This window comes from Salmo trutta, unplaced genomic scaffold (genome assembly GCF_901001165.1).
Source record: "Salmo trutta unplaced genomic scaffold, fSalTru1.1, whole genome shotgun sequence".
Lineage (NCBI taxonomy): Eukaryota > Metazoa > Chordata > Actinopteri > Salmoniformes > Salmonidae > Salmo > Salmo trutta.
This window is the reverse complement of record NW_021822992.1, coordinates 2,675,694-2,700,904: the sequence shown is the minus strand read 5'-3', so window position 1 is coordinate 2,700,904 and position 25,211 is coordinate 2,675,694. Positions and strand designations below refer to the sequence as shown.

The 25,211-nt window shown below is 46.9% G+C and overlaps 1 protein-coding gene across 2 annotated transcripts; it reads left to right on the top strand.

Annotated features, from left to right (window-relative positions):
* On the top strand, positions 1-24,466 carry LOC115187936 (5-azacytidine-induced protein 2-like). Of its 2 annotated transcripts, none has more exons than XM_029747017.1 (8): positions 1-220; positions 2,944-3,175; positions 4,233-4,349; positions 4,944-5,043; positions 7,877-8,010; positions 8,314-8,363; positions 18,470-18,600; positions 23,579-24,466. In XM_029747017.1, exons 2-8 carry the CDS (start codon positions 2,951-2,953, stop codon positions 24,007-24,009), a joined length of 1,188 nt encoding a protein of 395 aa, XP_029602877.1. In that variant the 5' UTR covers positions 1-220; positions 2,944-2,950; the 3' UTR covers positions 24,010-24,466. The 2 variants fall into 2 exon arrangements, with proteins under 2 accessions (XP_029602877.1, XP_029602875.1); XM_029747015.1 differs by having other exon boundaries at positions 2,940-3,175.
* Positions 24,467-25,211: the final 745 nt, after the last annotated feature.

Genomic DNA, 25,211 nt, shown 5'->3' with positions numbered 1-25,211 from the left:
TGAAAATCACATCACCCCGGAAGTTTTGAAAGTGACATTTCACAAGACGGTGGATGTTTCCTGGTTCATGTTTAACCACAAATGTATTTTATATCGAAAACATATAAAATAACGATTTACAACAGAGCTATATTTTGGCATCACAGTCGTCCTGTAAATTGGTACCAAACCATGCTCGATAGATACACAACGTGATATCGTCGAAAACAACATCAACCAGGTAAAATAAGCTAACGCGGCTAGCTAGTATCAATTGATCATCAGCTGGTTGCGTATTCTTGTATCGTTTAGCGGCCAGCTAACAGCTATAAGACTGTCATCGCAAACTGGCTCACAGTTATAAGGTCTAGATGACCAATTTAGCGACGCTAGATAACACATCAGTCTTTAGTTAGGGTTGATCCATATTGAATAATGGCCTGTCCCGAGTTGCTAGCTAGCTATGCTAACGTCCTTCGAAATGCTGATGTTTAGATTTTTTCCTGGTGTGGTGGAAAGGGACGTGTTTATTTTATGACAACCTGATATATTTACTAATAATTGTTTTAACAGATAATAATTGATTCTGGTTTTAACTAATCGTTTCAATAACAGATTGATTTCAACAAGTATCATGACATACAACATTGGTTTTGGTTTCTCTTTGACGCAACAGTTCCTGAGCTCTCACTTCCGTTATCGTGTAACATTGAGACACGCCGTCAGGAGTCTGTATGTTGGGAATCCAACCAACACACAGACTCCCGATGTTGTGTCCCAGAGCTGGTTATCGTGGTGTCTTGCACAAGCAGCCAAGCCCACCGCAGCTTGTTATGGCTAAGATAAGAAAGAGATAGGAGTTCAACCTGCTCCTCCTATTGACGGAGTTCCACCCGCCCCTCCTATTGACGGAGTTCAACCTGCTCCTCCTATTGACGGAGTTCAACCCGCTCCTCCTATTGACGGAGTTCAACCCGCTCCTCCTATTGACGGAGTTCAACCCGCTCCTCCTATTGACGGAGTTCAACCCGCTCCTCCTATTGACGGAGTTCGACCTGCTCCTCCTATTGACGGAGTTCCACCCGCCCCTCCTATTGACGGAGTTCCACCCGCCCCTCCTATTGACGGAGTTCCACCCGCCCCTCCTATTGACGGAGTTCGACCCGCCCCTCCTATTGACGGAGTTCGACCCGCTCCTCCTATTGACGGAGTTCAACCCGCTCCTCCTATTGACGGAGTTCGACCCGCTCCTCCTATTGACGGAGTTCGACCCGCTCCTCCTATTGACGGAGTTCGACCCGCCCCTCCTATTGACGGAGTTCAACCTGCTCCTCCTATTGACGGAGTTCGACCCGCTCCTCCTATTGACGGAGTTCGACTATTGACGGAGTTCGACCCGCTCCTCCTATTGACGGAGTTCGACCCGCTCCTCCTATTGACGGAGTTCGACCCGCTCCTCCTATTGACGGAGTTCGACCCGCTCCTCCTATTGACGGAGTTCGACCCGCTCCTCCTATTGACGGAGTTCGACCCGCTCCTCCTATTGACGGAGTTCGACCCGCTCCTCCTATTGACGGAGTTCGACCCGCTCCTCCTATTGACGGAGTTCGACCCGCCCCTCCTATTGACGGAGTTCGACCCGCCCCTCCTATTGACGGAGTTCGACCCGCTCCTCCTATTGACGGAGTTCGACCCGCTCCTCCTATTGACGGAGTTCGACTATTGACGGAGTTCGACCCGCTCCTCCTATTGACGGAGTTCGACCCGCTCCTCCTATTGACGGAGTTCGACCCGCTCCTCCTATTGACGGAGTTCGACCCGCTCCTCCTATTGACGGAGTTCCACCCGCTCCTCCTATTGACGGAGTTCCACCCGCTCCTCCTATTGACGGAGTTCCACCCGCTCCTCCTATTGACGGAGTTCCACCCGCTCCTCCTATTGACGGAGTTCCACCCGCTCCTCCTATTGACGGAGTTCCACCCGCTCCTCCTATTGACGGAGTTCCACCCGCTCCTCCTATTGACGGAGTTCCACCCGCCCCTCCTATTGACGGAGTTCCACCCGCCCCTCCTATTGACGGAGTTCGACCCGCCCCTCCTATTGACGGAGTTCGACCCGCCCCTCCTATTGACGGAGTTCGACCCGCCCCTCCTATTGACGGAGTTCCACCCGCCCCTCCTATTGACGGAGTTCGACCCGCCCCTCCTATTGACGGAGTTCGACCCGCCCCTCCTATTGACGGAGTTCGACCCGCCCCTCCTATTGACGGAGTTCGACCCGCCCCTCCTATTGACGGAGTTCCACCCGCCCCTCCTATTGACGGAGTTCCACCCGCCCCTCCTATTGACGGAGTTCCACCCGCCCCTCCTATTGACGGAGTTCCACCCGCCCCTCCTATTGACGGAGTTCCACCCGCCCCTCCTATTGACGGAGTTCGACCCGCTCCTCCTATTGACGGAGTTCGACCCGCCCCTCCTATTTATTTTTGACCTTTTCTCTGCAGTTTCAAAGAGTGAGGTCAACTCATCTCTAGAATCTCAATCCTGGACTTGTAGCACAACTGGCACAACACAACGATTGTCATTCTAAAGTATGCTGGAAATAAATACATTTGTTCCCAAATATATGCAACTCTATGTCAAACTCATGAGATTGTCTTAGTTATGTATAACTGACTCCTCAGGTCTACCTCTGCTCTCTACTAGCTAGGCCTGGCATGGAGCTTGGCATTATTGTATTGTCTTAGTTATGTATAACTGACTCCTCAGGTCTACCTCTGCTCTCTACTAGCTAGGCCTGGCATGGAGCTTGACATTATTGTATTGTCTTAGTTGTGTATAACTGACTCCTCAGGTCTACCTCTGCTCTCTACTAGCTAGGCCTGGCATGGAGCTTGGCATTATTGTATTGTCTTAGTTGTGTATAACTGACTCCTCAGGTCTACCTCTGCTCTCTACTAGCTAGGCCTGGCATGGAGCTTGGCATGGAGGCAGTGGAGGATGATATCTGCATTCTGAAGCATGAGACGGCGTACGGTGGAGCAGGGGAGAGCCCCGTGTCCGTGTGTGCCGGAGATGAGTCCGTAGCCTCCCACTTTGCCTTGGTCACAGCATACGAGGACATCAAGAAGAGGCTGAGAGACACGGAGAGAGAGAACACACTGCTGAGGAAGAGAGTTAAACAACTGGAAGATAAGGTACGGGATGGGGGAGGGGCTTCATTAAGACACAACAGTCAGCTGACTCAGCACCCAAAATATGTTGGTAATAAACCTACTCTGTTCTTACTTCATACATGCACACCTTGATACAGCAAGTAAGTTCTCAGCAGTAGCAGTAAAATACAACTTTATTATCCCGATAGGGTCATCAGATGGTCAAAGTAGGTCTAGGGGGGGACAGATAAAACCTCAGATGGTCAAAGTACATCTAGGGGGGGACAGATAAAACCTCAGATGGTCAAAGTACATCTAGGGGGGGGACAGATAAAACCTCAGATGGTCAAAGTACATCTAGCTCTATTATCTGGGGCTGTTCTCACAGTAAAACATTGTCACTTATCAATGTGTTGAGGTCATCCTGTTCTTGGAGAGGCTTGCATCATTCAACAGCTGTGTGTTGTAACCTGTAGCTGTGTTGTAACCTGTAGCTGTGTTGTAACCTGTAGCTGTGTTGTAACCTGTAGCTGTGTTGTAACTGATGATGTGTGGTTGTAACCTGTAGCTGTGTTGTAACCTGTAGCTGTGTTGTAACCTGTAGCTGTGTTGTAACCTGTAGCTGTGTTGTAACCTGTAGCTGAGTTGTAACTGATGATGTGTGGTTGTAATCTGTAGCTGTGTTGTAACCTGTAGCTGTGTTGTAACTGATGATGTGTTGTAACCTGTAGCTGTGTTGTAACTGATGTGTGGTTGTAACCTGTAGCTGTGTTGTAACCTGTAGCTGTGTTGTAACTGATGAAGTGTGATTGTAACCTGTAGCTGTGTTGTAACCTGTAGCTGTGTTGTAACCTGTAGCTGTGTTGTAACTGATGGCGTGTGGTTGTAACCTGTAGCTGTGTTGTAACTAGTAGCTGTGTTGTAACCTGTAGCTGTGTTGTAACTGATGAAGTGTGATTGTAACCTGTAGCTGTGTTGTAACCTGTAGCTGTGTTGTAACCTGTAGCTGTGTTGTAACTGATGGCGTGTGGTTGTAACCTGTAGCTGTGTTGTAACCTGTAGCTGTGTTGTAACTGATGATGTGTGTTGTAACCTGTAGCTGTTCAGACCTGAAGCTCCTTCCCCTGAAGGACCCCAGTACGTCAACAAGGCCTTCAGTGCCTACCGTGGCATCTACATGGAGAAGGAGGACCTGCAACTGGAGCTTAATAAACTGGTATGTACAGTCCACTAGGTCCAGCTGGTATGTATAATCCACTAGGTCCAGCTGGTGGACAGTCCACTAGGTCCAGCTGGTGGACAGTCCACTAGGTCCAGCTGGTGTGGACAGTTCCCTAGGTCCAGCTGGTGTAGACAGTCCACTAGGTCCAGCTGGCGTGGACAGTCCACTAGGTCCAGCTGGCGTGGACAGTCCGCTAGGTCCAGCTGGCGTGGACAGTCCGCTAGGTCCAGCTGGCGTGGACAGTCCGCTAGGTCCAGCTGGCGTGGACAGCCCGCTAGGTCCAGCTGGCGTGGACAGCCCGCTAGGTCCAGCTGGCGTGGACAGCCCGCTAGGTCCAGCTGGCGTGGACAGTCCGCTAGGTCCAGCTGGCGTGGACAGCCCGCTAGGTCCAGCTGGCGTGGACAGCCCGCTAGGTCCAGCTGGCGTGGACAGCCCGCTAGGTCCAGCTGGCGTGGACAGCCCGCTAGGTCCAGCTGGCGTGGACAGCCCGCTAGGTCCAGCTGGTCAGAAGCAGTATCTCCTCCTGCTTCATTCTCTTCCTCTTTTACTCTTTCTCATGTCTCTCTGTCTTTAACTGTGTTTCTCTAGAAGAGGGAGAAGAGTGAGTCAGAGAGGCTCCTGAATGAGCAGCTGCAGGCCAAAGAGATGGAGCTGCTGCAGTTAAAGACGGAGATGGAGACCAGCCAAGGTACTTTAACGACCAGGGACTGAACCTCAGCCAAGGTACTTTAACGACCGGGGACTGAACCTCAGCCAAGGTACTTTAATGGCCAAGGTACTTTAACGACCAGGGACTGAACCTCAGCCAAGGGACTTTAACGACCAGGGACTTAACCTCAGCCAAGGTACTTTAATCACCAGGGACTTAACCTCAGCCAAGGTACTTTAACGACCAGGGACTGAACCTCAGCCAAGGTACTTTAATGACCAGGGACTGAACCTCAGCCAAGGTACTTTAATGACCAGGGACTGAACCTCAGCCAAGGTGCTTTAATGACCAGGGACTGAACCTCAGCCAAGGTACTTTAATGACCAGGGACTGAACCTCAGCCAAGGTACTTTAATGACCAGGGACTGAACCTCAGCCAAGGTACTTTAACGACCAGGGACTGAACCTCAGCCAAGGTACTTTAACGACCAGGGACTTAACCTCAGCCAAGGTACTTTAATGACCAGGGACTGAACCTCAGCCAAGGTACTTTAATCACCAGGGACTTAACCTCAGCCAAGGTACTTTAACGACCAGGGACTTAACCTCAGCCAAGGTACTTTAACGACCAGGGACTGAACCTCAGCCAAGGTACTTTAATGACCAGGGACTTAACCTCAGCCAAGGTACTTTAATGACCAGGGACTTAACCTCAGCCAAGGCACATTAATGACCAGGGACTTAACCTCAGCCAAGGTACTTTAACGACCAGGGACTGAACCTCAGCCAAGGTACTGTAATGACCAGGGACTTAACCTCAGCCAAGGTACTTTAATGACCAGGGACTTAACCTCAGCCAAGGTACTTTAATGACCAGGGACTGAACCTCAGCCAAGGTACTTTAATGACCAGGGACTGAACCTCAGCCAAGGTACTTTAACGACCAGGGACTTAACCTCAGCCAAGGTACTTTAACGACCAGGGACTTAACCTCAGCCAAGGTACTTTAACGACCAGGGACTTAACCTCAGCCAAGGTACTTTAATGACCAGGGACTGAACCTCAGCCAAGGTAATTTAATGACCAGGGACTGAACCTCAGCCAAGGGACTTTAATGACCAAGGACTGAACCTCAGCCAAGGTACTTTAATGACCAGGGACTGAACCTCAGCCAAGATACTTTAATGACCAGGGACTGAACCTCAGCCAAGGTACTTTTTAACGACCAGGGACTTAACCTCAGCCAAGGTACTTTAATGACCAGGGACTTAACCTCAGCCAGGGTACTTTAATGACCAGGGACTTAACCTCAGCCAAGGGACTTTAATGACCAGGGACTTAACCTCAGCCAAGGTACTTTAATGACCAGGGACTTAACCTCAGCCAAGGTACTTTAATCACCAGGGACTGAACCTCAGCCAAGGTACTTTAATCACCAGGGACTGAACCTCAGCCAAGGTACTTTAATCACCAGGGACTGAACCTCAGCCAAGGTACTTTAATGACCAGGGACTTAACCTCAGCCAAGGTACTTTAATGACCAGGGACTGAACCTCAGCCAAGGTACTTTAATCACCAGGGACTGAACCTCAGCCAAGGTACTTTAATGACCAGGGACTTAACCTCAGCCAAGGGACATTAATCACCAGGGACTGAACCTCAGCCAAGGTACTTTAATCACCAGGGACTGAACCTCAGCCAAGGTACTTTAATGACCAGGGACTTAACCTCAGCCAAGGTACTTTAACGACCAGGGACTGAACCTCAGCCAAGGTACTTTAATGACCAGGGACTTAACCTCAGCCAAGGTACTTTAATGACCAGGGACTTAACCTCAGCCAAGGTACTTTAACGACCAGGGACTTAACCTCAGCCAAGGTACTTTAACGACCAGGGACTGAACCTCAGCCAAGGTACTTTAATGACCAGGGACTGAACCTCAGCCAAGGGACATTAATCACCAGGGACTGAACCTCAGCCAAGGGTCATTAATCACCAGGGACTGAACCTCAGCCAAGGGACATTAATGACCAGGGACTTAACCTCAGCCAAGGTACTTTAACGACCAGGGACTGAACCTCAGCCAAGGTATTTTAATCACCAGGGACTTAACCTCAGCCAAGGGACATTAATCACCAGGGACTGAACCTCAGCCAAGGGACATTAATGACCAGGGACTTAACCTCAGCCAAGGTACTTTAACGACCAGGGACTGAACCTCAGCCAAGGTATTTTAATCACCAGGGACTTAACCTCAGCCAAGGGACATTAATCACCAGGGACTGAACCTCAGCCAAGGTACTTTAACGACCAGGGACTGAACCTCAGCCAAGGGACATTAATCACCAGGGACTGAACCTCAGCCAAGGGACATTAATCACCAGGGACTGAACCTCAGCCAAGGGACTTTAATGACCAGGGACTGAACCTCAGCCAAGGGACAGTATCATTACCAGGTTTTCCCCTTAGTCTCACCAACAGACTGACAGGCAGAGTCATCATGACCAGGCAGGGACTTTCCTTTACGCTCAGCCAAGGTGTAATGACCAGGATTGTCCCTAATGTCCAGCTAAGGGACAGTTAATGCCTATGACTTTACACTGAGTCTAGAAGCTCAACTCCCAATGTGCCCACTATCCCACAGACAAGCTAGAGTGTTCATGGTTCAACTCTCTCTACCCTGATTTTCAATGTTTCTCACAGACAAGCTGGAGTTTCACTGTTCACCCCTCTCTACCCTGATGTTCAATGTTTCTCCCAGACAAGCTGGAGTTAAAGAAGTACTGATGGGGAATGATGTCACATGACCCAGAAGTGACAGAGTGTATTCTAACCGTGTGTGTGTGTGTGTGTGTGTTCTCTCCCTCCGTAGTGATGAAGTCTCTAACCAGTACTCAGGACTACTGGCAGGTGGACAGGATCAACAGTGAACTGAAGATCCATACTCTGCAGGAGGAGTTGGAGAGGATGACTCTGGAGAAGAACCGACTGCAGGAACACTGTGAGGTAAGACTATGGGGATATATAACTGCAAGTGTGTTTCATTCACAAAAGTCCTGATGAAGGTCTGTTGACCCAAAAACCCCGGTGAAGGTCTGTTGACTCAAAAACCCCGGTGAAGGTCTGTTGACTCAAAAACCTGGTCTGTTGACTCAAAAACCTTTGTTTTGAGGTCCATGAAGACACATCGTGGAGCAACCAGAATGCCAGTGTAGTTTGCTGGGCTTTCGTTTCCAGACATGGTCTGTGAACCGACTCTCTTTTTCTAGGGTTTAATTTCTAACCCTTTTGATGTTCTCCTCGTCCTAGGATTCTTCTGGAACGAACTGTGACCAGAATCACGTGGAGTCTAACCCCAGGTATGTCCTTCATCTCCTCAGAATACTTCTTCGGGTTTGACGCCAGGGAAAGATCTCACTAAATAAATTGAAGCAGAATTTAGCCCCATTTTGAAACACCTGTCATAGTGTAGATGCCATACACCAGCCACCAGATGGAGACAAAGCTTTGTTTACCTCAGAGCCAGGGAGATCGATGTCTGTAGTTTACCTAGCAACAGGGTTTCACTTTCAATGAGAAACTCGTCTGAGTACTGGGACATGCCACTCAGATAGACGGATCTTACTAGAATAGACTAGGATACATGCCACTCAGATAGACAGATCTTACTAAGATACATGCCACTCAGATAGACGGATCGTACTAGAATAGACTAGGATACATGCCACAGAAATTCAAGGCATCAGTTGTTGCAAAACAACAAACTCTGCCAGTTGTCCCCATGCTGATAAACACTAATATCTTATCTCTCTTTCACTGGCTCTATACACACTCACTGGCTCTATACACACTCACTGGCTCTATATACACTCACTGGCTCTATATACACTCACTGGCTCTATATACACTCACTGGCTCTATATACACTCACTGGCTCTACATACACTCACTGGCTCTACATACACTCACTGGCTCTATACATACACTCACTGGCTCTATACAGACTCACTGGCTCTATACAGACTCACTGGCTCTATATACACTCACTGGCTCTATATACACTCACTGGCTCTGTACACACTCACTGGCTATGTACACACTCACTGGCTCTGTACACACTCACTGGCTCTACACTCACTGGCTATATACACTCACTGGCTCTATATACACTCACTGGCTCTATACACACTCACTGGACTCACTGGCTCTATACACACTCACTGGCTCTATATACACTCACTGGCTCTATATACACTCACTGGCTCTATACACACTCACTGGACTCACTGGCTCTATATACACTCACTGGCTCTATACACACTCACTGGACTCACTGGCTCTATATACACTCACTGGCTCTATACACACTCACTGGTTCTATATACACTCACTGGCTCTATACACACTCACTGGACTTACTGGCTCTATACACACTCACTGGCTCTATATACACTCACTGGCTCTATATACACTCACTGGACTCACTGGCTCTATATACACTCACTGGCTCTATATACACTCACTGGCTCTATATACACTCACTGGCTCTATATACACTCACTGGCTCTATACACACTCACTGGACTTACTGGCTCTATATACACTCACTGGCTCTATATACACTCACTGGACTTACTGGCTCTATATACACTCACTGGCTCTATACACACTCACTGGCTCTATACACACTCACTGGCTCTATATACACTCACTGGCTCTATATACACTCACTGGCTCTATATACACTCATTGGCTATATATACACTCACTGGACTTACTGGCTCTATACACACTCACTGGCTCTATACACACTCACTGGCTCTATACACACTCACTGGCTCTATATACACTCACTGGCTCTATACACACTCATTGGCTCTATATACACTCACTGGACTTACTGGCTCTATACACACTCACTGGCTCTATATACACTCACTGGCTCTGTACACACTCACTGGCTCTATATACACTCACTGGCTCTATATACACTCACTGGCTCTATACACACTCACTGGCTCTATACACACTCACTGGCTCTATATACACTCACTGGCTCTGTATACACTCACTGGCTCTGTACACACTCACTGGCTCTATACACACTCACTGGCTCTATACACACTCACTGGCTCTATACACACTCACTGGCTCTATACACACTCACTGGCTCTATACACACTCACTGGCTCTATATACACTCACTGGCTCTATACACACACTCACTGGTTCTATACACACACTCACTGGCTCTAAATACACTCACTGGACTCACTGGCTCTATATACACTCACTGGCTCTATACACACTCACTGGACTTACTGGCTCTATATACACTCACTGGCTCTGTATACACTCACTGGCTCTATATACACTCACTGGCTCTATACACACACTCACTGGTTCTATACACACACTCACTGGCTCTAAATACACTCACTGGACTCACTGGCTCTATACACACTCACTCTTTCACACTCTTCACATACGTTGCGGCTACTCTGTTTATTATCTATCCCGATTGCCAAGACACTTTTACCCCCACCGACATGTACATATTACCTCAACTACCTGGTACCCCTGCACAGTGACTCTGTACTGGTACTCCTTGTATATAGTCTCATTACTACCTGGTACCCCTGCACAGTGACTCTGTACTGGTACTCCTTGTTTATAGTCTCATTACTACCTGGTACCCCTGCACAGTGACTCTGTACTCCTTGTTTATAGTCTCATTACTACCTGGTACCCCTGCACAGTGACTCTGTACTCCTTGTTTATAGTCTCATTACTACCTGGTACCCCTGCACAGTGACTCTGTACTGGTACTCCTTGTTTATAGTCTCATTACTACCTGGTACCCCTGCACAGTGACTCTGTACTGGTACTCCTTGTTTATAGTCTCATTACTACCTGGTACCCCTGCACAGTGACTCTGTACTGGTACTCCTTGTATATAGTCTCATTACTACCTGGTACCCCTGCACAGTGACTCTGTACTGGTACTCCTTGTTTATAGTCTCATTACTACCTGGTACCCCTGCACAGTGACTCTGTACTGGTACTCCTTGTTTATAGTCTCATTACTACCTGGTACCCCTGCACAGTGACTCTGTACTCCTTGTTTATAGTCTCATTACTACCTGGTACCCCTGCACAGTGACTCTGTACTGGTACTCCTTGTTTATAGTCTCATTACTACCTGGTACCCCTGCACAGTGACTCTGTACATATACTCCTTGTTTATAGTCTCATTACTACCTGGTACCCCTGCACAGTGACTCTGTACATATACTCCTTGTTTATAGTCTCATTACTACCTGGTACCCCTGCACAGTGACTCTGTACTGGTACTCCTTGTTTATAGTCTCATTACTACCTGGTACCCCTGCACAGTGACTCTGTACTCCTTGTTTATAGTCTCATTACTACCTGGTACCCCTGCACAGTGACTCTGTACTGGTACTCCTTGTATATAGTCTCATTACTACCTGGTACCCCTGCACAGTGACTCTGTACTCCTTGTTTATAGTCTCATTACTACCTGGTACCCCTGCACAGTGACTCTGTACTGGTACTCCTTGTTTATAGTCTCATTACTACCTGGTACCCCTGCACAGTGACTCTGTACTGGTACTCCTTGTTTATAGTCTCATTACTACCTGGTACCCCTGCACAGTGACTCTGTACTCCTTGTTTATAGTCTCATTACTACCTGGTACCCCTGCACAGTGACTCTGTACTGGTACTCCTTGTTTATAGTCTCATTACTACCTGGTACCCCTGCACAGTGACTCTGTACTGGTACTCCTTGTTTATAGTCTCATTACTACCTGGTACCCCTGCACAGTGACTCTGTACCGGTACTCCTTGTATATAGTCTCATTACTACCTGGTACCCCTGCACAGTGACTCTGTACTGGTACTCCTTGTATATAGTCTCATTACTACCTGGTACCCCTGCACAGTGACTCTGTACTGGTACTCCTTGTATATAGTCTCATTACTACCTGGTACCCCTGCACAGTGACTCTGTACCGGTACTCCTTGTTTATAGTCTCATTACTACCTGGTACCCCTGCACAGTGACTCTGTACTGGTACTCCTTGTTTATAGTCTCATTACTACCTGGTACCCCTGCACAGTGACTCTGTACTGGTACTCCTTGTTTATAGTCTCATTACTACCTGGTACCTCTGCACAGTGACTCTGTACTGGTACTCCTCGTTTATAGTCTCATTACTACCTGGTACCCCTGCACAGTGACTCTGTACTGGTACTCCTTGTTTATAGTCTCATTACTACCTGGTACCCCTGCACAGTGACTCTGTACTCCTTGTTTATAGTCTCATTACTACCTGGTACCCCTGCACAGTGACTCTGTACTGGTACTCCTTGTTTATAGTCTCATTACTACCTGGTACCCCTGCACAGTGACTCTGTACTGGTACTCCTTGTTTATAGTCTCATTACTACCTGGTACCCCTGCACAGTGACTCTGTACCGGTACTCCTTGTATATAGTCTCATTACTACCTGGTACCCCTGCACAGTGACTCTGTACTGGTACTCCTTGTATATAGTCTCATTACTACCTGGTACCCCTGCACAGTGACTCTGTACTGGTACTCCTTGTATATAGTCTCATTACTACCTGGTACCCCTGCACAGTGACTCTGTACCGGTACTCCTTGTTTATAGTCTCATTACTACCTGGTACCCCTGCACAGTGACTCTGTACTGGTACTCCTTGTTTATAGTCTCATTACTACCTGGTACCCCTGCACAGTGACTCTGTACTGGTACTCCTTGTTTATAGTCTCATTACTACCTGGTACCTCTGCACAGTGACTCTGTACTGGTACTCCTCGTTTATAGTCTCATTACTACCTGGTACCCCTGCACAGTGACTCTGTACTGGTACTCCTTGTTTATAGTCTCATTACTACCTGGTACCCCTGCACAGTGACTCTGTACTCCTTGTTTATAGTCTCATTACTACCTGGTACCCCTGCACAGTGACTCTGTACTGGTACTCCTTGTTTATAGTCTCATTACTACCTGGTACCCCTGCACAGTGACTCTGTACTGGTACTCCTTGTTTATAGTCTCATTACTACCTGGTACCCCTGCACAGTGACTCTGTACTCCTTGTTTATAGTCTCATTACTACCTGGTACCCCTGCACAGTGACTCTGTACTGGTACTCCTTGTTTATAGTCTCATTACTACCTGGTACCCCTGCACAGTGACTCTGTACCGGTACTCCTTGTATATAGTCTCATTACTACCTGGTACCCCTGCACAGTGACTCTGTACTGGTACTCCTTGTATATAGTCTCATTACTACCTGGTACCCCTGCACAGTGACTCTGTACTGGTACTCCTTGTATATAGTCTCATTACTACCTGGTACCCCTGCACAGTGACTCTGTACCGGTACTCCTTGTTTATAGTCTCATTACTACCTGGTACCCCTGCACAGTGACTCTGTACTGGTACTCCTTGTTTATAGTCTCATTACTACCTGGTACCCCTGCACAGTGACTCTGTACTGGTACTCCTTGTTTATAGTCTCATTACTACCTGGTACCTCTGCACAGTGACTCTGTACTGGTACTCCTCGTTTATAGTCTCATTACTACCTGGTACCCCTGCACAGTGACTCTGTACTGGTACTCCTTGTTTATAGTCTCATTACTACCTGGTACCCCTGCACAGTGACTCTGTACTCCTTGTTTATAGTCTCATTACTACCTGGTACCCCTGCACCGTGACTCTGTTCTGGTACTCCTTGTTTATAGTCTCATTACTACCTGGTACCCCTGCACAGTGACTCTGTACTGGTACTCCTTGTTTATAGTCTCATTACTACCTGGTACCCCTGCACCGTGACTCTGTACTGGTACTCCTTGTATATAGTCTTATTACTACCTGGTACCCCTGCACAGTGACTCTGTACTGGTACTCCTTGTTTATAGTCTCATTACTACCTGGTACCCCTGCACAGTGACTCTGTACTCCTTGTTTATAGTCTCATTACTACCTGGTACCCCTGCACAGTGACTCTGTACTGGTACTCCTTGTTTATAGTCTCATTACTACCTGGTACCCCTGCACAGTGACTCTGTACTGGTACTCCTTGTTTATAGTCTCATTACTACCTGGTACCCCTGCACAGTGACTCTGTACTCCTTGTTTATAGTCTCATTACTACCTGGTACCCCTGCACAGTGACTCTGTACTGGTACTCCTTGTTTATAGTCTCATTACTACCTGGTACCCCTGCACAGTGACTCTGTACTGGTACTCCTTGTATATAGTCTCATTACTACCTGGTACCCCTGCACAGTGACTCTGTACTGGTACTCCTTGTATATAGTCTCATTACTACCTGGTACCCCTGCACAGTGACTCTGTACTGGTACTCCTTGTATATAGTCTCATTACTACCTGGTACCCCTGCACAGTGACTCTGTACTGGTACTCCTCGTTTATAGTCTCATTACTACCTGGTACCCCTGCACAGTGACTCTGTACTCCTTGTATATAGTCTCATTACTACCTGGTACCCCTGCACAGTGACTCTGTACTGGTACTCCTCGTTTATAGTCTCATTACTACCTGGTACCCCTGCACAGTGACTCTGTACTCCTTGTATATAGTCTCATTACTACCTGGTACCCCTGCACAGTGACTCTGTACTGGTACTCCTCGTTTATAGTCTCATTACTACCTGGTACCCCTGCACAGTGACTCTGTACCGGTACTCCTTGTTTATAGTCTCATTACTACCTGGTACCCCTGCACAGTGACTCTGTACTGGTACTCCTTGTTTATAGTCTCATTACTACCTGGTACCCCTGCACAGTGACTCTGTACTGGTACTCCTTGTATATAGTCTCATTACTACCTGGTACCCCTGCACAGTGACTCTGTACTGGTACTCCTTGTTTATAGTCTCATTACTACCTGGTACCCCTGCACAGTAACTCTATACTGGTACTCCTTGTTTATAGTCTCATTACTACCTGGTACCCCTGCACAGTGACTCTGTACTGGTACACCTTGTTTATAGTCTCATTACTACCTGGTACCCCTGCACAGTGACTCTGTACTGGTACTCCTTGTTTATAGTCTCATTACTACCTGGTACCCCTGCACAGTGACTCTGTACTGGTACTCCTCGTTTATAGTCTCATTACTACCTGGTACCCCTGCACAGTGACTCTGTACTGGTACTCCTCGTTTATAGTCTCATTACTACCTGGTACCCCTGCACAGTGACTCTGTACTGGTACTCCTTGTTTATAGTCTCATTACTACCTGGTACCCCTGCACCGTGACTCTGTTCTGGTACTCCTTGTTTATAGTCTCATTACTACCTGGTACCCCTGCACAGTGACTCTGTACTGGTACTCCTTGTTTATAGTCTCATTACTACCTGGTACCCCTGCACAGTGACTCTGTACTGGTATTCCTTGTTTATAGTCTCATTACTACCTGGTACCCCTGCACAGTGACTCTGTACTGGTACTCTTTGTTTATAGTCTCATTACTACCTGGTACCCCTGCACAGTGACTCTGTACTCCTTGTTTATAGTCTCATTACTACCTGGTACCCCTGCACAGTGACTCTGTACTGGTACTCCTTGTATATAGTCTCATTACTACCTGGTACCCCTGCACAGTGACTCTGTACTGGTACTCCTTGTATATAGTCTCATTACTACCTGGTACCCCTGCACAGTGACTCTGTACTGGTACTCCTTGTTTATAGTCTCATTACTACCTGGTACCCCTGCACAGTGACTCTGTACTGGTACTCCTTGTTTATAGTCTCATTACTACCTGGTACCCCTGCACAGTGACTCTGTACTCTTTGTTTATAGTCTCATTACTACCTGGTACCCCTGCACAGTGACTCTGTACTGGTACTCCTTGTTTATAGTCTCATTACTACCTGGTACCCCTGCACAGTGACTCTGTACTGGTACTCCTTGTTTATAGTCTCATTACTACCTGGTACCCCTGCACAGTGACTCTGTACTGGTACTCCTTGTTTATAGTCTCATTACTACCTGGTACCCCTGCACAGTGACTCTGTACTGGTACTCCTTGTTTATAGTCTCATTACTACCTGGTACCCCTGCACAGTGACTCTGTACTGGTACTCCTTGTTTATAGTCTCATTACTACCTGGTACCCCTGCACAGTGACTCTGTACTCCTTGTTTATAGTCTCATTACTACCTGGTACCCCTGCACCGTGACTCTGTTCTGGTACTCCTTGTTTATAGTCTCATTACTACCTGGTACCCCTGCACAGTGACTCTGTACTGGTACTCCTTGTTTATAGTCTCATTACTACCTGGTACCCCTGCACAGTGACTCTGTACTCCTTGTTTATAGTCTCATTACTACCTGGTACCCCTGCACAGTGACTCTGTACTGGTACTCCTTGTATATAGTCTCATTACTACCTGGTACCCCTGCACAGTGACTCTGTACTGGTACTCCTTGTATATAGTCTCATTACTACCTGGTACCCCTGCACAGTGACTCTGTACTGGTACTCCTTGTTTATAGTCTCATTACTACCTGGTACCCCTGCACAGTGACTCTGTACTGGTACTCCTTGTTTATAGTCTCATTACTACCTGGTACCCCTGCACAGTGACTCTGTACTCCTTGTTTATAGTCTCATTACTACCTGGTACCCCTGCACAGTGACTCTGTACTGGTACTCCTTGTTTATAGTCTCATTACTACCTGGTACCCCTGCACCGTGACTCTGTACTGGTACTCCTTGTTTATAGTCTCATTACTACCTGGTACCCCTGCACAGTGACTCTGTACTCCTTGTATATAGTCTCATTACTACCTGGTACCCCTGCACAGTGACTCTGTACTCCTTGTATATAGTCTCATTACTACCTGGTACCCCTGCACAGTGACTCTGTACTCCTTGTTTATAGTCTCATTACTACCTGGTACCCCTGCACAGTGACTCTGTACTCCTTGTTTATAGTCTCATTACTACCTGGTACCCCTGCACCGTGACTCTGTTCTGGTACTCCTTGTTTATAGTCTCATTACTACCTGGTACCCCTGCACAGTGACTCTGTACTGGTACTCCTTGTTTATAGTCTCATTACTACCTGGTACCCCTGCACAGTGACTCTGTACTGGTACTCCTTGTTTATAGTCTCATTACTACCTGGTACCCCTGCACAGTGACTCTGTACTCCTTGTATATAGTCTCATTACTACCTGGTACCCCTGCACAGTGACTCTGTACTCCTTGTATATAGTCTCATTACTACCTGGTACCCCTGCACAGTGACTCTGTACTGGTACTCCTTGTTTATAGTCTCATTACTACCTGGTACCCCTGCACAGTGACTCTGTACTCCTTGTTTATAGTCTCGTTATTGTTATTTTATTGTGTTACTATTTCCATTTTTTATTCAGCAAATGTTTCATACTTAAACTCTGCATGTTTGGGAAATGGCCGGTGAAGAAGTATTTCCCAGTAAAGTCCACTACAGCTGTTGTATCAGGAGCGTTTGACAAGTACAAAGGGATTTTATCTAATTTGCGAACGTGGAGTAGACCTCCAGTACATTATCATGTCCACTAGTTGGCGCTACAGACCCAGCGTTTCATTCATGGAGAACCGAAGTAATCGCCTTTTATCACCCCGAACAGGTGCCTGTCTGAAACAATTCCTTCTCCATCCTGTGAATATAACAAATAAAAATTAAGCCCAAGTTTTTTTTTTTTTTTAAGTGTAACGTTTGAAAAGCACTTGGCAAATAAATCTATTATAATTCTGTAGAAAATCAGTACCACTGTAGATGTTTATTTTTTAATCCCGTGGTCTGTCTCTCTCTGCTGAGTCCGGTTTAGTCACCGTGTTCATCAGATCTGTGCTCCTCTACAAGGCAGTCTTACAGGTGCTGCCACCAACATCACGTCTCTAACTCCCTTTTTCATGTTCAAAACATCTTGTCTTGTGCATCTTGACTCTATAATCTAAAATATGCATTTAGGTCTTTCCGTTAATGTATAATGTTTTGAAAGATTTTTCTTCTATTAACAATTATAAATGTATTTATTTATTTTAATATTCTGGAATTGCTTGGAGCAGCGGAAAGTGGCAGCATTACTGTTTTCACAAATATAAAAATAGTCATCATCAAATCAAATGTATTCATAAAGCCCTTTGTATATCAGCTGAAATCTCAAAGTGCTGTACAGAAACCCAGCCTAAACCCCCAAACAGCAAGCAATGCATGTGAAAGAAGCACGGTGGCTAGGAAAAACTCCCTAGGAAAAACTCATCTGTGTATTCCTGTCCTGATTTAAGTATGTATTGTGCAAATGGAAATAGTCCTGTAGATGAATGTAGGAGTGTTGTCCTGTAGTCTTGTCTCATTGTAGTATTGTATTGTTATTTTACAGCGATAAGGCAGTTCTACAGTCCTATGAGGCCCTGGTCACTGAGATCTCCTCTCTACACTCAGTGTTGAAACAACAGTCTGACCTGGTGAAGAAGCTCGGAGACAAACCACAGCTAGCAGCTAACAGACGAGGTGAGTTATAAACCACAGCTAGTAGCTAACAGACGAGGCGAGTTATAAACCACAGCTAACAGACGAGGTGAGTTATAAACCACAGCTAGTAGCTAACAGACGAGGCGAGTTATAAACCACAGCTAACAGCTAACAGACGAGGTGAGTTATAAACCACAGCTAACAGACGAGGTGAGTTACAAACCGCAGCTCACAGACAAGGTAAGTCCTGGCTGAGGCTCTTTCAGCAGACATTCTGGAAGGTTGCAGACAGATGTCTTGAGCTGGCTTGATCCCTTATACTACATGGCAGAGATGTGTGTATTTTCTAGGTAATGTATTTCTATCTGAACAGTCCAGGATAATGTGCCCTCCTCATTAACGTAATCCCTGTGTATGAGGGAGAGGGCCTCGGACTAAAGAGCAGATTTTCTGACGTACTGCTACTTCTTATTTAGTGTAGAGAAATGAATGTTTTCTCTTCGAGTTCCCTTGTCAACATCTCATGAGTTCCCCCTTCTCTCTGAGTGATAACTAAACCCAACCTGTCTTTTCACACATCGCAAAACAACATGCCATCAACAAGGAATCTTTCAAAATAAAAGTTGTTGATGAGAGTCTACTGGAGGCTAGGTGGTGAAAGAGGGATTCTACTGGAGGCTAGGTGGAGAAAGAGGGATTCTACTGGAGGCTAGGTGGAGAAAGAGGGATTCTACTGGAGGCTAGGTGGAGAAAGAGGGATTCTACTGGAGGCTAGGTGGAGAAAGAGGGATTCTACTGGAGGCTAGGTGGAGAAAGAGGGATACTACTGGAGGCTAGGTGGAGAAAGAGGGATTCTACTGGAGGCTAGGTGGAGAAAGAGGGATTCTACTGGAGGCTAGGTGGAGAAAGAGGGATTCTACTGGAGGCTAGGTGGAGAAAGAGGGATTCTACTGGAGGCTAGGTGGAGAAAGAGGGATTCTACTGGAGGCTAGGTAGAGAAAGAGGGATTCTACTGGAGGCTAGGTGGAGAAAGAGGGATTCTACTGGAGGCTAGGTGGAGAAAGAGGGATTCTACTGGAGGCTAGGTGGAGAAAGAGGGATACTACTGGAGGCTAGGTGGAGAAAGAGGGATTCTACTGGAGGCTAGGTGGAGAACGAGGGATACTACTGGAGGCTAGGTGGAGAACGAGAGCCCAGCTATTATCATAGCACTACAATGGTAGAGGATATATGATGATATTAAAGCGATCTCTCTTCACTGTTCTGATGTTTTTCACCCCTGAAGAGATGTAGTTTGTTGCTATTCTCTTTGAGGAACAGAGGACCAAACAAGAGGTTTAGTAGGTTACTATTCTCTTTGAGGAACAGAGGACCAAACAAGAGGTTTAGTAGGTTACTATTCTCTTTGTGGAACAGAGGACCAAACAAGAGGTTTAGTAGGTTACTATTCTCTTTGTGGAACAGAGGACCAAACAAGAGGTGTAAATTAGAATGAAATATAAAGAGCAAATATATTTATTCTAGTGAATATCCCAGACTAATCCTGTTTTGTAGATGAGAGAGAAAAAGGGAGAGATGTATTTATTCAAAGACACTGAGCATCTGTATTCGTCGGAGGTTCTTACTACGGAATCACTTTTATTCAAATGGAAACTCTCATGAGACTGTTTCTCTCTCTCTCCCTCCTGCTCTTCCATCAAACACAGAGGAACTCTCATTTAAACTTTATTATTATCCGCTCAACATGATGATTGGATAGAAAACCAATGATGTGTGTGTCTAATGTTGCATGCGTTTGTGCTGCATATTAAAGAGGCTGTGTGTGTGTGTGTGTGTGTGTGTGTGTGTGTGTGTGTGTGTGTGTGTGTGTGTGTGTGTGTGTGTGTGTGTGTGTGTGTGTGTGTGTGTGTGTGTGTAAGCTGTTTGACTGAACTGCTCTGACTCTCTTTACCATAGAAAGAAATGTCTATTCTCTTTAAATATTTGTTCTAAGCCATGTTATCTCTGAGGGATGCATCTCTGTAAAAGCCGTAATCAGGCCTGTGTGTGTTTCTGAAGCCTGTCTAGTTCTGAAGGGAACGTCAGAGGTGTGATTCTCACTCCGTCTCTCCTCACACTACTCAGCCCAATTAGCTATACAGCCTCTGGAAACTACAGTGTCTGGCTGGCTGTCGCTCTGCCTGGCTGTTGCTCTGCCTGTCTGCATGGCTGTTCTTCTGGCTGTCGCTCTGCCTGTCTGTCCCTCTGCCTGTCTGCATGGCTGTTCTTCTGTCTGTCGCTCTGCCTGTCTGTCGCTCTGCCTGTCTGCATGGCTGTTCTTCTGTCTGTCGCTCTGCCTGTCTGTCGCTCTGCCTGTCTGCATGGCTGTCCCTCTGCCTGTCTGCATGGCTGTTCTTCTGTCTGTCGCTCTGCCTGTCTGTCGCTCTGCCTGTCTGCATGGCTGTTTGTCTGTCAGTCGTTCTGTTGTTCTGCCTGGCTGTCGCTCTGCCTGTCGGCATGGCTGCTCTGTCTGTCGGTCTGTTCATCTGTCTGTCGCTCTGCCTGTCTGTCCCTCTACCTGTCTGCATGGCTGTTCTTCTGGCTGTCCCTCTGCCTGTCTGCATGGCTGTTCTTCTGTCTGTCGCTCTGCCTGTCTGTCCCTCTGCCTGTCTGCATGGCTGTTCTGTCTGTTCATCTGTCTGTCGCTCTGCCTGTCTGCATGGCTGTTTGTCTGTCAGTCGTTCTGTCCCTCTGCCTGGCTGTCCCTCTGCCTGGCTGGCCCTCTGCCTGTCTGCATGGCTGTCCCTCTGCCTGTCTGCATGGCTGTTCTTCTGTCTGTCGCTCTGCCTGTCTGCATGGCTGTTCTTCTGTCTGTCGGTCTGTTCATCTGGCTGTCTGTCGCTCTGCCTGTCTGTCTGTCGCTCTGCCTGTCTGTCTGTCGCTCTGCCTGTCTGTCGCTCTGCCTGTCTGTCTGTCACTATGTCCGCCTGCCTGTCTGTCTGTCTACATGTCTGTCTGCCTGTCTACATGTCTGTCTGCCTGTCTGTCTACATGTCTGTCTGTCACTTTGATTTCTCGAGGAGAAAACTAAACTAAAATGCTGACTGAATGTAAGATAAATTATTTCTTAATAAATATTTTGTCTACTATATTCACACACTGTTTACTAATTCCTTTTCAGCATCACCCAACCCAACCACACATCCCTAAAGGTACACAGAAACAGTCTTTCATTAATTAGCCTGGTACTCATCCAACTTAGAGGATAACAGATATCAATCAACAGCATTTACAGTTTATTATTGAGCCCAAATGATTACTACAACCAGTCACACTAACTGAAATGATTACTAGAACCAGTCACACTAACTGTAATGATTACTAGAGCCAGTCACACTAACTGAAATGATTACTAGAACCAGTCACGCTAACTGAAATGATTACTAGAACCAGTCATGCTAACTGAAATGATTACTAGAACCAGTCACACTAACTGAAATGATTACTAGAACCAGTCACACTAACTGAAATGATTACTACAACCAGTCACGCTAACTGTAATGATTACTAGAACCAGTCACGCTAACTGAAATGATTACTAGAACCAGTCACGCTAACTGAAATGATTACTAGAACCAGTCACGCTAACTGAAATGATTACTAGAACCAGTCACGCTAACTGAAATGATTACTAGAACCAGTCACGCTAACTGTAATGGATACTAGAACCAGTCACGCTAACTGAAATGATTACTAGAACCAGTCACGCTAACTGAAATGATTACTACAACCAGTCACGCTAACTGAAATGATTACTACAACCAGTCACGCTAACTGAAATGATTACTAGAACCAGTCACGCTAACTGAAATGATTACTAGAACCAGTCACGCTAACTGAAATGATTACTAGAACCAGTCACGCTAACTGAAATGATTACTAGAACCAGTCACGCTATCTGAAATGATTACTAGAACCAGTCACGCTAACTGAAATGATTACTAGAACCAGTCACGCTAACTGAAATGATTACTAGAACCAGTCACGCTAACTGAAATGATTACTAGAACCAGTCACGCTAACTGAAATGATTACTAGAACCAGTCACGCTAACTGAAATGGATACTAGAACCAGTCACGCTAACTGAAATGATTACTAGAACCAGTCACGCTAACTGAAATGATTACTACAACCAGTCACGCTAACTGAAATGATTACTACAACCAGTCACGCTAACTGAAATGATTACTAGAACCAGTCACGCTAACTGAAATGATTACTAGAACCAGTCACGCTAACTGAAATGATTACTAGAACCAGTCACGCTAACTGAAATGATTACTAGAACCAGTCACGCTATCTGAAATGATTACTAGAACCAGTCACGCTAACTGAAATGATTACTAGAACCAGTCACGCTAACTGAAATGATTACTAGAACCAGTCACGCTAACTGAAATGATTACTAGAACCAGTCACGCTAACTGAAATGATTACTAGAACCAGTCACGCTAACTGAAATGATTACTAGAACCAGTCACGCTAACTGAAATGATTACTAGAACCAGTCACGCTAACTGAAATGATTACTAGAGCCAGTCACGCTAACTGAAATGATTACTAGAGCCAGTCACGCTAACTGTAATGATTACTAGAGCCAGTCACGCTAACTGAAATGATCCTAATGAATGTTCCCTGGTCTTCATGAACAGTCAGGTGTGATGAGTTGCTTTGTTTGATTTTGGTTTGTTGAAATGGATTTATTTTCTTGAGTGCTGCTTTGGGGTTGGTGGCAAGGGTGATGGTGCTAAATACTGGGTCTTGTTCAGTAGGGCATAACGTAGTAGAACATAATGCAACTGAAAACCAACAATTAGTGTCATTGTACCAGTTCAGGTAGTACCAAAACAACAGTGTCAAAATGTTTCCTCCTGTTTGACGTCTACTGAACACAACCAGGTAAAACATTCTAATTATCTGACAACCTGATTTGAAGCAGTCAAGTTAAATAAATAGTGTTTGTGCCTTTCTCTCTAGCTGCACCAACTGTCCCTGTCCAGTGCCTGGACGATGTGGAGAAGAACCTGAACCATCGAACAGTCCGCATGTCCGTTCCCCGTGCCCCCCCTGTCCCCTCCAGCTCTGGCCGGCCCTGCCTGCCCCCCGTGGGACCCCCGGCTCTGGAGGGTCTCAGGGAGGACTACTGGCCAAACGGTCCCTGGTCCAGCCACTACCCTGGAGCCTTGGATCTGGACTGTACCAGCCCTGTCCTCCTGCCTCCTCCTCCTCTCAACCAGGCCTCTCTAGATGACTCCTCCTGGTCCTTCCCCTCCCCGCCCAAACCCAGCGACGCCCTCTTCTGGGAGGGCCAAAGGCAGGGTCTGAGCCAGGGCAGCCCCATCCACTCCTCCAGGGGTAGTACCCCCATAAGCCCTAATGGAGACTGGGCCAAGCCCCCACCCTACTGAGGTGGAGACTCCCTGGCTCTAAGCCTGCCCTGCCGTGCAACACCCAACCTGCCTTAAGATGAGGAGACAACTCCTATGGACTCTCCAGCCTGGCGAACTAGCTCCAGGAGGATTCAACTAGCCACAGAGCAAACCACAGGAGAAGCTTGTGATGGGCTACCCTCTGACCCAGCCCAGACACACTGATGACTCCCCTCCCTGGGAATCAGGTGGCAGAGAAAGGACATTTCATCCACACAAGAGGGAAAGATGATGGAGAGTCTGGACAGCCAGATTGTGTGTGTGTGTGTGTGTGTGTGTGTGTGTGTGTGTGTATATCCATACTGGTATTTACTAGAGCTCAAAGCTGTAGTGAACTAATCCACAGTCTGACTGCTTTACAATTTTAGCCCCCCTTAAATGTGACTTCTTTACATGTTCCCGTTGTCATGTATTATAAAGATATATAGTCAATCCTTACGGTATCTGTCCTTAATAATATAGAGGTTATAGTGTAGCTGCGCTGTAACAGATACTGGAATATATACCCCCAGTAGCACCTGAAGCTGTTTTTAATCACACAACACAAGGCAGGTAGCCTAGTGGTTAGAGTGGAGGGGCGGCAGGTAGCTTAGTGGTTAGAGTGGAGGGACGGCAGGGTAGCCTAGTGGTTAGAGTGGAGGGGCGGCAGGTAGCCTAGTGGTTAGAGTGGAGGGACGGCAGGGTAGCCTAGTGGTTAGAGTGGAGGGACGGCAGGTAGACTAGTGGTTAGAGTGGAGGGACGGCAGGTAGCCTAGTGGTTAGAGTGGAGGGACGACAGGTAGCCTAGTGGTTAGAGTGGAGGGACGGCAGGTAGCCTAGTGGTTAGAGTGGAGGGACGGCAGGTAGCCTAGTGGTTGGAGTGGAGGGACAGCAGGGTAGCCTAGTGGTTGGAGTGGAGGGACGGCAGGTAGCCTAGTGGTTAGAGTGGAGGGCCAGTAACCGGAAGGTTGCTGGATCGAATCCCCGGGTAGACAAGGTTAAAAATCTGTTTGGGCCAATAGCACCAACAGCTGTTTTTAACCACACAACACAAGGTATAAACCTCCACACAGCTTGCCTTGTCCTAAACCCCATAACAAGGCTAATCTGTCCGTTGTTTCGGATACTGATGGCTAATTTGTATTGTATTTGTTTACAACTTACATTACCAACAGTATGTGGACACCTGCTCCTCGAACATC